General features: G+C 41.8%; 4 protein-coding genes across 4 annotated transcripts; 3 read left to right on the top strand and 1 right to left on the bottom strand.

Annotated features, from left to right (window-relative positions):
* Positions 1–436: 436 nt before the first annotated feature.
* On the top strand, positions 437–1106 carry EAF02_000477 (uncharacterized protein; the record flags this gene model as incomplete). The annotated part of the gene is made up of 2 exons (XM_038896525.1): positions 437–502; positions 558–1106. 2 exons carry the CDS (start codon positions 437–439, stop codon positions 1104–1106), a joined length of 615 nt encoding a protein of 204 aa, XP_038763384.1.
* Positions 1107–1645: 539 nt separating this feature from the next.
* On the top strand, positions 1646–2470 carry EAF02_000476 (uncharacterized protein; the record flags this gene model as incomplete). The annotated part of the gene is made up of 4 exons (XM_038896524.1): positions 1646–1730; positions 1780–2017; positions 2073–2382; positions 2444–2470. 4 exons carry the CDS (start codon positions 1646–1648, stop codon positions 2468–2470), a joined length of 660 nt encoding a protein of 219 aa, XP_038763383.1.
* Positions 2471–3277: 807 nt separating this feature from the next.
* On the top strand, positions 3278–3840 carry EAF02_000475 (uncharacterized protein; the record flags this gene model as incomplete). The annotated part of the gene is made up of 3 exons (XM_038896523.1): positions 3278–3444; positions 3590–3713; positions 3784–3840. 3 exons carry the CDS (start codon positions 3278–3280, stop codon positions 3838–3840), a joined length of 348 nt encoding a protein of 115 aa, XP_038763382.1.
* Positions 3841–9406: 5566 nt separating this feature from the next.
* EAF02_000474 (uncharacterized protein) lies at positions 9407–9895 on the bottom strand (the record flags this gene model as incomplete). Its single annotated transcript, XM_038896522.1, has 2 exons — positions 9407–9780; positions 9838–9895. 2 exons carry the CDS (start codon positions 9893–9895, stop codon positions 9407–9409), a joined length of 432 nt encoding a protein of 143 aa, XP_038763381.1.
* Positions 9896–17209: the final 7314 nt, after the last annotated feature.

Raw genomic sequence — 17209 nt, 5'->3', positions numbered from 1 at the left:
CAAAGTCCTTTTTTCTTGCTCATGGAGTTATCCGAATTATGATTGTAAACAGCCTCGAAAGGGTTCTGCTGGTCTGGGCGGGAACAAGCTTGAATTTTTTGGTTGATACAGCAACAAAGCCACGAAACGCGAAACTGGTGAACCTTCCATCTTTGCTTACAATAGACTGCTTAGAATAGGTACTCCACCAAAATTACACCATCCACCCACCCACTCTGACACTTCAAAAAATAACCAGGCTGACTAAGTTAAATTACCTGCTGGGTGCTTATCCAATATCTTGCCTCGAAATGGATTTATGGACCTGATCCATAGACATTTGGCTGAGCTTACTTTACGTTACAATGACGATTCATTAACTGTCAATCTTACTACTTCGATATGTCAATGGCAACTGCAGCATAGAAGTGTCGTTTAAGATCCTCAACCACTCATAATGGTCGCGCTTCCTCTATTTAAACTAGGATCCCTCTTCGTGAGGCATATCTCCAAGTATGGTGCAGTATGTATTGACTTACCATGTTGTTTCTCGAGAGATGCAAGCTAACACCTCTAAGAACTGGATCAAGAGACAGGCTCATGAGCACCAGAGATTCCGGGCGATAGCAGCTAGAGGTGGACAAGCGATGCATCAATGGAATATGAGAATCCAAGTAAACCTATTACGGGACAAACAAGCCGAAAAGAGAGCCAGAGAAAAGGCGGAGACTCCAACTGTAAAGACAGAAGAGCAGACCAAGGCGGAAGAGGCTGCGAAAAAGGCACACCATCACAATCAAGAAAATATTAGCGTTTGGAGACGGAGATTCAGACCTTTGACGGAAACCAGAGCTGTTGATCTCTTTGCTGATGTTATCGGCGATACGTTCATCTTGTCGGTCGCCATAAGCTTGTTAATGTACGAGTATATCAAAACCCAGTCAAAACCCGATTCGAACGCGGAAAAATTGGCAGAGCTACAAAAACTCGAAGAGGAGTTGAACCTGCGGCAGAAAGAATTGGAGGAGGCACAGAAGAAGCAACAAGAGCGTGTAGAAGTACTTGAACAGGTGTTGGAGGAAATTCGGAGTGCCAATGGAAAGAAAAAGTTGACATGGAAATCATGAATTTCCAGTCGAATCGCGGAACATAACAGTCGCACAAGGGTGAAGAGCACCCCTTCTACATATAGCAAAGCGTTTGGAAAGCATCTGGCACCTACATATATAGATCATCCCACGAGTAGGATGCAGAGAGGAAGATGGATGTTGAGAAATCTGTAGCTGTGGAGGCAAGTGACGTATACACCTCACTGTACAAATAACAACAAGGGGAAGGGAATTCACACAAAGTGGGAGAAATGGGAGCTTTAAGGACGCCGAGCTCATCCACTCTCTTCCGGATGATGTAGGAAGAAGGTCCAGATGTTAAGTTATATATGTTAACTCGTCAAATGTAAAAACTATCAACAAGTATCATGCACTTTCTACAATTTCTTTGAGGTTGTGTGTATGCCTAATGTCGTTTTCTTAAATTCATAGAACGTAGTTCTCACGGTTTCCCAAAATGACGCTAAGAAAGACTCATCTTTTTTTAGGAGGCAATAGTACCAATATTCCCATTCAAACAACGCAGGACGTTGGTAAACGGCCAATACAAAACAACGATGTTCTGTTCATCACTTCGCAAAAGACAACAGTGGGCTTCATTGCCTTCCATTTTACTGATGGAGAAGATGCCAAAGTGGAAAGGTCGGGTTGCTGAAATGATACTCGGCTTCCAATACTGACAAATAGACAGAAGCGACTCTGAACACACATGATTTATCACTCCCAATGCAGAGTAAAACAGGCGAACAAGAGTTTTTTAGAGTTCTCTTGCTCTCTTCAATAGATATGCAACCTATCGCAAATGCATCCGCCCGAGTCGAGAGACTCTATCACCAGACTGGAGGTCGCAATGTAGGAATAATTTTTCTTCTCCGCGAAAAGGACAGCAACGACAATGGCTTGAAAGAATTTATGGATCTTCAAATCAGGTATTAGGAGTCACGAATCATAACTTGGAACATGGCCCTTTTAACTTAACTCTAGCTTGATGTCCACTTTCAAAATGCCAATTCTACCTCTGATATCAGTCCCGCAAATCCTCTCAATAGTACAACCTTTTCAGAGACAACTTTGTGTCGTTCCATCCTCCAAAAGAGTCGATGCTCAATATGAGCTTCTGCCATTCAGCCACGTCGGTAACACCATGACGGAACATACAAGAAATATACTCAGCGATATTTGTCACAGTGTCCCAGAACTGGCTCGTACTGCTAGTACGACCGATGGACCAAAGCAGTTGAGGGATTGGCTTTCAGAACCCAATCCTGAATCCGCGCAGGATGTTATAGACTTTGTGAGAATTTCCTTGAATATGATATGCTATGAACTGAAGTAGTTCTGACATGTATGAACAGTGGAAGCGAGAATATCTCCTCGATTAAGATAGATACTCAGGGGATTTGAACTCCATATGATTCCAATGCTTGCTCATTTCATATGTGATCGTTCTTGATGGAAGAAGTCTCTACAAAGGATGTCTCAACTTCCGGTGGTGGAAGGGAGAATCATCGAAAGAGCACTCGTGGACGTGTGAAGAGAAGCATCTAGAAACCGAACTGGCTCATACTTGTCACTTGCTCAATTGTAAAGATGACCAACAAATCAGATTACTCTCGTGTTGTTTTCTTGACGCGGCTATTATGATAGAAATTACGATGAGATATAATTAATCCTCTTAAAAATTGGTGGCTGATTTGACGGTGACGTAGCACCCCTCATATTTACTCACGGTGGGGTCGAATGTCTTGATCCCATCCAACCCAATGTAATCAAAACGGATGGCGCCGACGAGTGTATGACACGCATTAAATTATATAAAGTCAACCATACGATTCCAAGCAAAAAAAAGAAATAGTAATGAAATTATGAGACCCAGTCGACCCCACTCCAAATGGTCAAAAAGGAGTCGTGTGAGATGAAAGGTTAGAATGAAACCTGGAATGTGACGTCATAAGAATGAGGGGTTGAAACCACGCCAGGAACGAAAACTGCAGCTGCCAACAAATTGACTCAATCTGATTGAGCTACAAAACCAGCCAACGTTCCTCTTTCTGCAACTCTTTCCTTCCTCATACAAATAAATCAATCAAACGAACAAACAAGCAAACAACCTCACGAATATCAACGATCAATAATTATTTCAACTACTTACCAAACATCTTCTTTCAATCAACACTACAACCGCAATCATGAAGGCTTCAGGATCCCAAACCAAGATTCACTACAAGGGTACCAAGACCGATGAGGACTTCATCGTCTTTGTAGACTCAGAGGAAGATCTCAAGAAGTGGAAGGGAGACAAGAGCATTCCTCTTGCACAAGTTGTCGGTCTCTTCAAGGTCTTCGTTACACACAAGTAAGCTCTTTCTCTCATCATTACCCCACACTCCATGTGAAGCTGAAGCTGAAGCTTCACATCAACACTTTCTTCTACATCGGAACACTTGCGCAGAGCCTTGATTTATTCTTTTGATCATCAAATTAACACAATAAACTTCTAGGCACGGAGCTCAAGGTACCCACGATGAAGCTTCGGAGTCTCAACTGGTGAACGAGTTCGATACCAAGGTTGAGGATGATATCATCAAGACCATTCTCGAGAAGGGAGAGGCACAACACGGTTCTGTATGTTTACCCTTTCCCGTATGCACGTACATTCTATCAAAGCAAAGACTAACATTACCTTACCCCGCAGTCAATGGAGAAGACCGGACCCAAGAATGATAGCATGGGTGCAATGAGTGCTCATTAGAGTATTTACATCGGAGTTGGCGAATGGTTTGAACGGGATGGAATGGGATATGATATGATATGATATTATTTGCATGCACGCATTCTATGACATGACATGGCATGATTTTCGCTGGAGATATGGATCAATACCCTTGGAGGAAAGGATGGGAAGATCACTACAAAACATTATGATTTGATGAGATATCGTATTGCCTCTTTAATTAGCTGGTATTAGGCACTAGTGGAATATCTAGTAGCTACGGATGCTCAATGAAAAAAAAAAAGATAAACTCCGTTGTTATGTTCACCAACTGTGTTGTGAATGATCACTAAATGCGAGAAATGCTTTTCACGAGTAGATGAACAGCAAACAGCCTTTACCACTTTAGCCTAGTAATTATCAAAATGCACGAACTCCTCTCTGAGTATCTACAAAATTCAAGAGAACTGTTTATTTCTTGTCACGATTTCTACGAGTCCAAGATTAGGCTTGTAGACGATCCACTTCACAGCGAAGATATGAAAAGAGAAGACTGAGAAACCTGGTTCAGAGCTCAAGAAACGGTGATTAAAGCTGGTTTTTATTCTCTTCATCGCAATTGCAATCGACCTTCTCCTTTCAAAGCAAACCTCAATCGGTTCAAAACAGTCCATTCGTCAAAGGAACCAACCGTCGAGAAGATCTCGAAGGCCTCTGACTCTGTATTTATTTCGAGTCTATACAGATCTTAGATGTCACGTTTACCAAATTTCATCGCACACGCGAGTAGGATATGTATGGTCAAAAAACTATACGTCAAGACATCACTTGATGCGGAAAGCGAGTGCTCCGTGGTTGTTCTATATACAAGAAGGTCCATACATAGTATAATGCCCAGCATATGATGGTGGTAGCAATTGCGTCCCTGCTAGAGACTTTCGGCAGTCAAGAACATGACAGAATTAGGATGGGCGTCCATTTAGTAAATGTGAAAATCTAACAAGAACGTCCGCAAGGAATTGAAAAGGTCGCACTTTATGTCAAGGACCAGTAAGGTTTTGGAATTGGAGCTGTGGAATCTGGGACGGATGCAGGGCAATGAGGGTGCTATGCGGCTTATTGCGGTCGTCTTGTTTGATAACCCATATTGAACTACGATTGCCATAGGAGGACGTCCCTCCTACCAGTCTGTGAGGTCCTTCCTGAGTTCCACCAAAACAGCATGCCATATGATTCTTTGTAAGTACTAAAAACCCAATCACCGCTGGCACTTTTGAACACTAGAATTCACTTGTACACTTGGCGCCGCCCATCGAAATGGCATAGTGCATATGGAGTCAAAGCCAGAAAACATCGCCCTGGGCAATAGCACGCACGCTATACCGATCGACTTTGTTGAAATTGAAGCTACAACTAGAGATGAATCTCTACTGGAACCGTTCTCGAAAGACCTTGCAGCATGGAACCAGAATTCATTCGGGCACAGAGGCAGATCCTCTCTACAATGGCTCACGCTACGTGTAATTTGATGAAGCACAAAAGTGCTAAGCAAATCTCGCGCCTTGCTATCACAGAGCTCTCTCATTGGATTCCATTTCAGGATGCAATTTCTATAATTTCGTCATCAGAAGGTATCCAATGCGAACAAGCCAAAATCACTCCAGTCAACACTACTGGTGTCAAAGTCAACATCTAAGTGACCACCTGGTATCAAGACAACTCAAGATATCTTTCGGAAAACAACTACCAAAACAAAACCTACCCGGATCATGACGATTACCCCAAGTCTTTATTCGCATCTTATCCAGATAGCAGGACCGTCCTATAGGACTAGCATCTTCCAAGTTGCTACCATGACTACAAAGCGATCTACTTTTCTTGACATATCGATAGGTTCCACAATATCACAGCATAATGTCCGCAACTACTAACATAGGTTTTGAATTCACATCGTCTCTATCTGCCAGCATTCTAAATTGGGGTTTGGCGAGTTCGACTTGCATGACGACCAGAATATGTTAATTTTTAGATCCTAAAGGCTCTCATCCACCACTGTTTCAAATCTTGAAGAGTCGACGCCTGTATAACAACATACCACCTTTTTAGAAGCTCCAAATTATAGTCACAGGGTTGCATCATGGTTTATTAGAAGGTGGTTCCCACATTCAAAGAGCTCTTTCTCATCTACTTACATTGCTGTCAACTATCTGACCTTTAGGACCTTCCCAAATTGTATTTTTATTTATAACTAACACTAAATATAAGAAGATCATGGTTTAGAAGTACAAGGAATACCAAACATAGGAAATAATGGCTGATGCTAATTAGACGCCAGACCTATGCAGGCCTACCTTCACAGAAGCTACTTTGAATTCTATTCCTCCCAAAAAGGCACTTTTCCGCGACCTGAGATCTAACAATTTTGTACCAGTGATTCTCTATGTTACTAGGAAATTGACTTCCTTGACCAATTCTTGCTCTGGCTCACCCACTTCCATGCCTTCTTCGCAGCACATGTTGCTTGTGCCTCCTCGGCATCTTCATCTCATCATAACCAACTCTGATTACATTATGTGATACAAATAGATTATACTTCATTCCCCGAATCTATCACATAGTTTTTAATCCTAGGTCAATCATAATTCTTAGCCGTAACATTAATCGTCCGGTTCCAATACTATCCTAATCACTACCCGAGCTATTCAAAATAATAGTAAAGAACCAACAACTCATTCACATTTCTACAACCGGGATTCAAACCCCCTACCAAATAACAGATAAAGCCATCGGGTATTCCAATACATAGAGGTACCTACGGATAAAGATTAACACACATCGAATCATTCCACACTGACAGATATATTTCCATACCCCCAAACCCATAAATAGAATTACCTACACCTAGGGTCCCCATAGATACCCAGTAAACCACCTGCAACACACAACATCAAATCACAATATACCCTCATCCGCCCGCACCGCAAATATACATATATACATAGGTACATGCATGCATAGTCTTCAGCCCATCACCCCCTAATCCGATTCTTCAATCTTTGATTAATTATTCAATATACATGGCTACACACACCCATACAAATACATATACAAATACAACCACACATCCGCCCCTTCCAAACCCCAACCCAACCTCAAAAAACTCAATAGCAATACCTACCCAGCCACTCCCCAAAATCCCCAAAGGACCAGATTACCTAGTCAATCAAACGCGCACGTAAACTAAGCCCTACAGGATCCGGTATTTATCATACTCCCGTATTCATTCATCGGGAGCGAGTACCGATGCTAGGTACCTAGGTACCTCCCCGGTTTGTTAGTTGTGGTAGAGGCTGTGCACGCATGTACACGTTGGATTAACCATAGGGGATAGGATTCTAGAATACTGATCGGGGAATGGGATTTTAATTTGGAGAATGGAGATTTTTATTTTTGATATTTGATATTAGGAGGAAGGTAGATAGATAGATAGATAGATATCTTTGGTGAAGATGAAGATGTATGTATAACGTGGTTTATCATCGAGTGGGCCATATCATCGAGTGGGCCACTCCAAAATACACCAAAATTAATGCTTTTTTAATATTTTTATTTTAATAATCAATCATTATTTTTTAGAAAAAAATAAATATAAAATAATAAAGAAAATTTAGCTCTTTATAAATCTAGTTTTGATATAAAAATTTCTTTTATATTTGAAAAAAAAAATGAAATTTGTCACGATTTTCGTTACAAAAGAAATATTTCTATAATAACTATTATAATAATTGAATTTTCAATAAATAATTAGATTTTTATATTATTTATATAATTAAAATTTATAGTTTTAATTTTTAGAAAATTTTATCAATAAATAAAGAAAGTGCACGGTTACGCATAGACGAATTTTGTATGTAAAAATGATGGCCCACTCGATGATATAGCCCACTCGATGATAAACCACGTTATACCTATATATATAGGTAGGTATCTAGATAGGCAGGTAGGGGATATCTATTTATAAACCTATCCTATCCAACCCAAACACCCATACAAAACCCATCAATCCAAAAAAAAAAACGTACCTCAAGTCATTCAATCAATAAAACACCAACCCCCAATCCCCAACCCCTAGCTAGCATCAGCGTCTCGCGGTAAGTAACCTTACGAAGCAAGGCAGGAACTTGCATCGGTTTCTCGATTACTCAATCGGTTGATTTACTAGGTCCTGGTGGTCTGGTCTGGTCTGGTCTGGTCGGCCGGATGGACGGATACCGTGAACTTTTGGGAGAATGGTTGAATCCATGATTGAATAAATGATGGATGGATAATCTTGGTGTGTTTATGTGTGTGTGTGTGTTTTTCTCGAGATGATACACGGAGGGGGCGAATATATATATTTATACCTACATGTATACGAAGCGGAATGAGATGAGATGGCATGAGGTTGAGATGGGCGGGTATTCGAAACTATCAATCAACCTCGAGGAGGGCGCGGACTAGGCCGAGCGATGATGTGAGTATGTAGGGGGAGGAGGTGGGTGTTGGTGGGTTCATTCGTGGTTCTTTACTTCCAAAGTTGTATCATAGAGGTACTTTGTATATTTATGTATTATGTAGAAGTAATTGCCTATTTATCTACAAGCGCGCAAGAAATGAGTAATACATTACATAAATACATATCTGGTAACCTTAGGTATATATATCATACATACACATATACCAGTATCCAATTTCCGCACTCACGAATACATTTTCCCAAGCTACTAATATAATATAATAATAAATCCAGATTGGAGGTTTAGGAGTAAAGTGGTAGATATGCGGGTAGATACTATGCACATGTACGGCAAGAAGATACACGAGTTGAGTGACGACGGAGAATATCAATCGATTGTGATTCTCGATTTCCTGTTCTACATTGATTCTAACGAAGGTGAGGGTGGGGATGTGTGGATTGGATGGATACGAGTTGAGAGTTGGGTGAGCAGAGGTAGGTATTAGATGATGGGGTAGAGTAGGTGTCTCTATGAATAAATACAATGGCATTTACACGAAGAAGATAGAGAGCGAGCAAGAGGGATGATTTAGAGAATGATGAGTATTCGATTTGACATTAAGTATGAAAGATGTATGTATGTATGCATGAAATGTGCATACAAATCTTAAGTAGGCTGTCTTTCTTTTCGTCTGTCTCTCGATACACTCCTCTCCATTATCAAAGCAAACACAACTGGTTTGTCAGATGTTGTGAATTATTAACAGTAGACAACATTTTAAAGTTCGAGAGACTATCACGCGTAGTCAATTCTAACCCGCCTCTATCCACCTTCAAACTTCCATTTCCATTTCCATCCTCATCCATCTCCATCTTTCCATTCATTCATCTCACATTACCCCCCACCCAAAGATTAAACGCCGTCCGCTGATGAATCCACCCAATCCCTCGAAACTCCAACCCTAATATGCAATCCTGTCCTTGCAGTTGGGTGAATGAGATGTCGTAGTCATTCATGTATATCCATGCCGTCCCATATCCCTCTACCATAGTTCCTGCCTTTCCTTTTCTATCCCTGACCCAGCACATCACCATGCCCTCTCCTCTCCGTTAAACCTTTCCCGTTGTGGATCTCCGAGGAGGAAGCTTCCAAACCCCAGCTATCACTTCCCCTTCACTATACGCCCAGAAATATACCACCAGTGCAATGGTGTAGTAGATAGCTGGGTTGGTGGCTTGGTATAGTAACGCGGAAGCCAAAGCTGTCAAAGGGAGGATAACCAATCGAGCCTCGATGCTGCGATAGAAAGACGTGCCAACGAGGAATCCAAGTGGCCACTCCCAAGCTAGCATAAATAGGCCAAAAACCAAATTGATGATTTGTAATATTGGCAAAGGCTTGACGGCACCGTCGAGATTCTTGGTGAGAAAGTCCCAGAAGATTTTGGGCCAGAAGAATCCTTCGATTGCAGCTGCTACTTGATCTAGAGCATTCGGATTAGCTTTGTGGGTGGATGAGATTGATCTTAGTGAATACTAACAAATTGCGGCAGTGAGGACAATTAGACGTGCCCAGTGATTCTTGATAAGTCTTCCCATTCTATCCTAGAATGAAGAAGTCTTCGAACCGATGTGAGGAAAGTCACAAATGTGTGGTCTTCAGATAGACCGTAGAGGAAATAAGAAAAGGGTATCGTTTGTACAATTCGTCAGTACGGTTTGAAATAAAGAAAATCTTAATAGTAATAATAATAAAAATAAGTATCCGAGCCAGCGGAGAATGTGAATAACGAAAGTAAAATTGCCTCGACTCGAAGGAATGGTATCGACGACAATGAGTGCACAGCGCTGTTGTCCCAAAAGTCGTTTTGTACCGATATATCGAGGCGTACCTCTACCTATATCCCCGGGCACCAGGACCGTAATCACTGGGCTGGAGATGATGGTCTCCTTCGTAGCTTGTATCAGGCTTATGACACCTAGTCGAAATGACGGAATGTCTAAGATGCGGTTTGAAGGGAAGAGCCCTTGAGATGATTATCTGATCTTTTCTGACAGCGGGCATCCGAGCGGCGGGGGAAAGATTATGCGTAGAAAGCTGAGATGAAGTTTGTAGTAAGGAGGACCCGGTAACCGTTGCATCAAGACATTTGAAGGTTCGGACGTCGTCTGATCCGTGATCTATCTGGTGAAGATGGAGTTTGAGGAAGTATGAGGAATTGGGTATCGAATTTGTGAGATCTTCGGAGTTATGAGACGTCTTAGTGTTTTAACATTCGAGGTAGTTCAGGTAAGTCGTTGAAAAATATCGAAAAATCGTTTCCAAACCTGCGGGTTGAGAGGTTTAAGAATCAACAGGGCAGAGGAGTGAATGGGTGTCATGAGATGAGCGGGGGGGAGGGGGGACAAGGTGAATGGTACCTTGGTAGTAACGTTAAAAAAATGTCTACTTTGGTGTACGACGCTTTTCTATCTTGGGTTGCCATGATATCTACATCTTGGATCTGCAGCCACTGGCACTCAGAACGGGATTGACATGCACGATTGGGGCAACTCATGTATACAAGGATGTAACGGAGAGAAAAAATGATGTTGGGAGGGGGAGATGAAGATGCTCCCCATTTTAGGATAGTCAAGTAGATCCAATAGATCTCCTTGTGGCTACACATGAATATCGTACCGACCCGATGAATGTAGCATCATGAGGGTAAAGTCGATGGTCATTGGATGGTCGATATAGAAATACGTGGTGTGGTTGAGAAGAGAGGACGATGATTGGATGCTTTACCCAAAGGTGTCGGCGCTTAGAGGTGCAGACCAAAGTGTTCACAGCCATATTTTTTCTAAATTTTTTATTTGATCTACCAAGGCTGTGAACAGGGTTACAATGTCATAATTCCGGGATGATTGCATACGAAATGTCTCTCGTCTCTTGTTTTTATCGAGCGAAGTTGTCGCCAAAATGCATGGTGGGTATGATCTGACCCAGAATGGCCAGGAATTATGCACAGAGCACACCTCGAACCCTTGGATGCTGCAAGGTACTACCTGGACTGACGGGATACGTTTGGGGACCAAGTCGGTCTCAGGGAATCGACTGGCTGATGGACGTTCTCACGCATCTTGGACATCCAATAGACAATTCTTCAACATCTATCGTGCATGGGAGGAGAGAAGAAGGAGGGGGGTTCGGCGACGAGATTGGTTCATGGGAAATATTTGTATTTGATGGGAAGGGAAAGAGGAAGGTTACACGTCCAAGCAATTGTGACTTTATGACTTGGAAAGGACGAGAATGATACTTCAATTGGACATATTATACATGTACCTAGGTATGTATGTATAATCTAAGTATATATATAACTTGGAAGCTTTTTATTTCAAATACTTTGCATGCATCAATACTTGGGTATTCACTATTGATACTCGAGTAGAATGAATGATGATATTCTCTGTAGGTACTTGGTGGGTATCTTTCAATCTCATTCCGTGACCTTGTTATGTCATATATGAGCATTGAGAGAGTATTATTATTAGATATTATAGTTATATTATATATTAGGTAGATGTTACATATTATATACTACATATTACATACTATCATGTCTCAAGTCGCTCTCAATCATCATTCATCATCACACCTGGCCCATTTCCACAGATTCATCAGCGTTACACATGATCCATTGCAAAGTGTCACATAGATGATGGATGGAATAAAGTGGACGAAAATCCAGAATCCAGAAACCGTTTGAGAAAAAAATGCCTTCACGTTTCGTCTCATCATTATTATTCATCGATGGATGACCGCATTGAATGACATGTTTGGGGCTTCCAAGGTTCTCCGATTCATCTCATCCATCCTTCTCCATCATCTCAAGTGTGTACGGCAACGGTCAACAAAGTGTGTTTTTGCATGACGGTAAGCCTTGTACAATGATAAAAATAGTCCCTTGACAACCTGCCATCTGATATCTGTCACGGAGAATAACCGCTATCGTGAGACGAGGGGCTCTGACAATTCTGGCCGGGCTTTAGTTTGATCGAGGGATCTAGGGGTCTCCTTCTAAACGGTTGATGTCGCAGAGATTCGATAGATGAAAAGAATGGGAAGAAAAGAGATGGTGTTGTTGCTATTTTGGGTCCATTGAATGAATACATCTTCCTTGTCAAGTTGTCAATTACTTTTCTTAGTACTCTGTATATCGTAGTATTACTCTTACTGCCAAGGTTGCTCTTTCCCTTCCATTCTTGCACTTCAAAAATTGACAGACTCCATTTCTGGATTTCTTATCTTATCAACATCCATCCATTGGCGATGTCACTCACTGTCTCACGCACGATTCACCACCGACCGCCGACCGAACGATTGATCATTTGATATGCAAATTTTGACTGTCGAATTCAGAGCGGTGTGATATGTGATCGGGAACTCCGTCATCCGTTACCCATCCGTTACCTGCCAGTACATATCCGTGATTCCCCACAAAGTCACTTGCGTGAGAAGTGGACCGACCTTTCATCTTTTCATTGAATCCATCCCGCTCTGATTTTCATGGATCCATGTTCAATTGGATCTAATTACCGTGAACGTCGCTTCTCTTCTCCTCACTTCCTTTCACTTCACAAAGACTGTTCGTGGCGATAAACATGATATATCTCCCTACCTAGGTACACCTACATATTCATACATATATATTTATAGAAACCCCATATCAAAATATGCAAGCAAAGTAGCATCCAAGTCAAGATGCAAGCAAAAAAGAGACGAGAGCAAGGTATGCAAAGGCTCCCAAATCATTACAACCCAATGATTGCACCAGGGTCCAAACTCAAAAGTACTATGTGATCACAACGGGAGAGAATATTCAATAGCTTGCTTACTATTGTGTGATAACGATAACGACGAGCCTATCTTGACATCTCAAAATCCCTTCCGATTCGGCTTTAGAAGAGCCATCGAAGACATCAAAACATCGGAAGGGCCACTGGTGAGCCAATACCAGGCGTTTGCAGATGTGACTTGTTCTTAGCGTGACATTGGTTCATTCTCTTCGGGTACATATATAGCACGTGAGCTGATATCCATATCAAGTGGGCTCAGTGGGCTCAGTGGGCTTACCTTTTCTGCACGTCTTCACATCTGCACGTCGCTTCTGCTTGGAAACTAGAACCAATTGGGGTATGGACCGTATGGTGGTGGTGACATCTTCATCTTCTTCTCGTCGATTCATTCAATTGCAATCTTGGAAGAGAATTTTCAAGTATCCTCGACTGGGTTCGCAAAGCGCTGGGCTGATTATCGGCCACTTCTATTTTCTTCTACTCCAGGGTGATGATCATACATGCTATACAGATTGGTGAAGGCCGACCAGGACAGCTGTCATGGCGGAGCAATTACCTGTCTCATGTTGCGCCGTCTTTACCCAATACCTACGCGAATGTAAGTCAATCAGTACTAATTCATATCCACAGAGCATTACTCAGATCATCAAGAATATATCAACTGGATCAGACTTTTGGTGGCGAATTATCGGTGTACACCGCATGATGTATTTTGGTCTACGATCGCTGTTCTCTTGTGCCTGCAAATCCCTCAGCCATTCGAACGATCATCTTCAACAGCCCAAATCCCGACCGGCACATTTCGCTACGACATGGCAATTTTATATCCTCTACACGAGGTTCAATTCGAATCACAATATTTGATTCAAAGTTTGGGTGATGAAACATAGAATCTTTTCATGCCTCATGAGTTCATCATCTTCACAGTCAATTATTACGTTATCATCATAAGCTTGATTATATCGTACAGACATGTTTATTTCCATCCTACATTCCCACACAATCAAAGACAACTTTCTAAGTCTGTGTCGGATCAAACAAGAGTGGCTAATGAGTAATAGTCTTGTATCTAAACTGTTATAACCTTTTATCTTCTCACACCTATCGAAGTCTTCCGGTGGAATGAACATTGTGGACTGCATCCTCAAGTGCAGTTGTCCCTTATTTGAGTCGACATGCCACTCCACTATCACAAATTTCTCTTCAAAAGCTTCTTTTCCATGTCGAGTCCATTAGATCAATTCTTTCCTTTACTTTCGGAAAGTTCAATTTAAGTTCTTGTCCCACTCTTCTTGGGGGTTTTTCCTTCTTGCTTCTTGGCATGTTGCTCATATAGACGCCTCTCCGTGTCTGTGTTATCCTTTGAATCGCTTGGATTTAACCGTGCGGCCTGCCTTTTGATCTTATCGTGTATGTCCTCTGTCTTGTGGCCACTACCAGTGTCGCTATGTCTGCTGTATGTGTAGGAAGACCGTTGATTTCTACCGCCATTTATTTCACTCGTCAAGTCCGCTTGCTTCTGTGCATGTCTTTCGTCTTTCTCTCTCCTCTTTGACCGGGAATGCAACATCTTTGCTGTGGTAAGATCGATGATACTAATACAAAGTAACTGTTTGCAACGAAATAAATGATTTTATGATGATGTGAGTACTGAGATCTGATCTGACAAAGCATGATTGCATCAGCATCGACAGCAAACAAGCCGCATTATATAGAAACTCCAACACTACAACGGTCGATAAGAAAAGCCTAAAGGAACTCCCATCTTATGTATTCCGACAATATAGTGGTTCAATCGAGGCTTGTTGCATGTACATGAACAAAATGATGTGTCGAAAAACATGTTTTAGCCGCTTGCAAGCCAAGCTGGGGAGTAACCATCAAAAATGAATTTTTGGTTGCGAGGCGGACACATGTGTGTATGCGCAAATCGTGAGAAATAATCATAATCATAGTCATAATCAAAGTCTCCTGCCGAATGAGCATCAACTAAGTAGGTACTCATTCCTCCTACGCAAACGAGCTAAACCATCATTCTCAATCAACATCCGCACTCGCGGCCATTTTGCATCAATCTCATCGTTCAAACAAATAAACAAACACCAACAATTAACTTTGATTTGATAAACCAATACATCTTCTTTCGTGTTGATCATCGAGTAATGTACATTTCATGCACCATCCCATTACGAGATCCTTTGAATATCGATGGATTTTTATACACATGTACAGAAAAGTGGAAAGTAATCCATATTTAGTTAACTTTACTTGACTTCACTCGATGAGACAAGACGAAATGAAACGAAATAAGAGAAGAGAGCGAATCGTAGTTAATTTCTTCGTGAAAGTTGAGTATTTGAGCTCTCATTTCTTCCATCACAAATAAGAGGTGTGTGTAGGAAAATAGATTTCTAGTCGAAAGGTATCATTGGCGCTTCGCTCATACAAAGCTCTATACATGTTACATGTACCAATGCATACTGCTCTTCTCACACAACATCATTGTTCGAGTAATCGTATATATCAACACATCACACATACCTCACAAACCAGATTCCGCGGTTCGAGAGAGATCGACTCGCTACACATGGCGGTCCCGGTCATCCATTATCGACTCTTCCGCGAGTAAATAAATATATACGCTAACCCCTCATTCAAATACCATACACGCCCGCTTCACTCATCGCTCTCCTCTCGAATGCGCATCCCAATGCGACTCCAATCCCGATGACTCCACTCCAGCTCCCTACTTCTCCTCAACCAATCCTGCAGAACCAGATACAAGATCCTGAGATCGACCAGTCTTCTGGATTCCTTATCGGGCAAGAATTGTTTGAAGCCGTAGATGATATCCAGATAATGGACGTCCAATAGATTGACCCACTGGATCGTCGTCTCCTGGGTCGACTGATGGATCATACATGCACGCAGGATGTTTAGAAACTCGTCATAGATTCCGGGGCGAGTGTATTGGAAAGCGTTCTGTGGTGTGGCAGTCAACATGTGGCGTCGTTGTAACATTCCATCATATGATACAACGGACCTGAATTTGATGGATATAGTTCTCTGCGTCTCTGCGAGTTGGCGGCGGTGGGGTATTCATGTTGTTCTCGGGGCTTCAATATTATCAGGAAGTCCTTGTATCCTATCTTGGGATGTTCGAGTTAGCTCCAGGCAGTCTATCCCAGTTTAACACCCACCTCTTGACTGTTGCAGTTGAGTTTATGGAGAAATGGGCGTGGTAACGTTGACCTTGACGTTCAGCAAAGAAGGTGACGCTACAAGAGTAAAAGCGCCTTTCACGAGATAAGAGGATAATTGGATGTTGGTAAGCTGGAATATTGCTAATGCTACTAATGCAACAGATGTTTAGAATGCTGATAAAGGGAAAATGCTTAAATAGTTGTATGCAAAGGGTGAATGAAGCTCCAGTAAGTCTTACAATAAGATATCGAGAAGAAGCATATTTAATGGTATCTCTGAAAATCAGACAAGGAATGGTCCTGTGTTTGGAAGTTAAAGTCTCTTAGAAAAGTGCAAGTACTAACAGGACCTATCATAGGGGCGGCTTATCTGTTCGAAAGACCCAATATTAAATATATATGTAGAAGGAACGAAGCAGATACTATTACCATGGGTAATTATCAAGCTTCCTCATTTGTGTCACCGGTGGCATCCCTTACAAACACTTTCTCAGCATATTCAGAGGGAACCCCAGCTCTTGTCAAGACGGCGGCATCGGTCAAGGCAAGTGAGTTTTTTAAATGCAGCTATAAAGTGGATGGAGAGAATACATGGATGGATTCTGGGTTGCAAATTCGTGTGTTGAGGAGATTGTCCGCACCTTTTTCGCTATCAGTTAGCATCATCACATCAAAGCATACGGGTTATTGCTCCTCGTGCACACATCTCAATCACCTCCGAAAAGAAATAAATTTGCATGATCTTGACTTCTTTAAGCGGTCTGCAATATAGCTCTACGATGTTATCTTGCAGATACATATTCACCCTTGTTCGTCGAAGATAACTGATGACAACCCAGAGAACCTGCCAAGAACTTGCGTTTCCTCG

The sequence above is a fragment of the Botrytis sinoallii genome (genome assembly GCF_014898435.1).
Source record: "Botrytis sinoallii strain Bc 23 chromosome Unknown BSIN_001, whole genome shotgun sequence".
NCBI classification, from domain to species: Eukaryota; Fungi; Ascomycota; class Leotiomycetes; order Helotiales; family Sclerotiniaceae; genus Botrytis; species Botrytis sinoallii.
The sequence above is the reverse complement of the archived record's forward strand: the minus strand, read 5'-3'. Positions and strand labels throughout refer to the sequence as shown.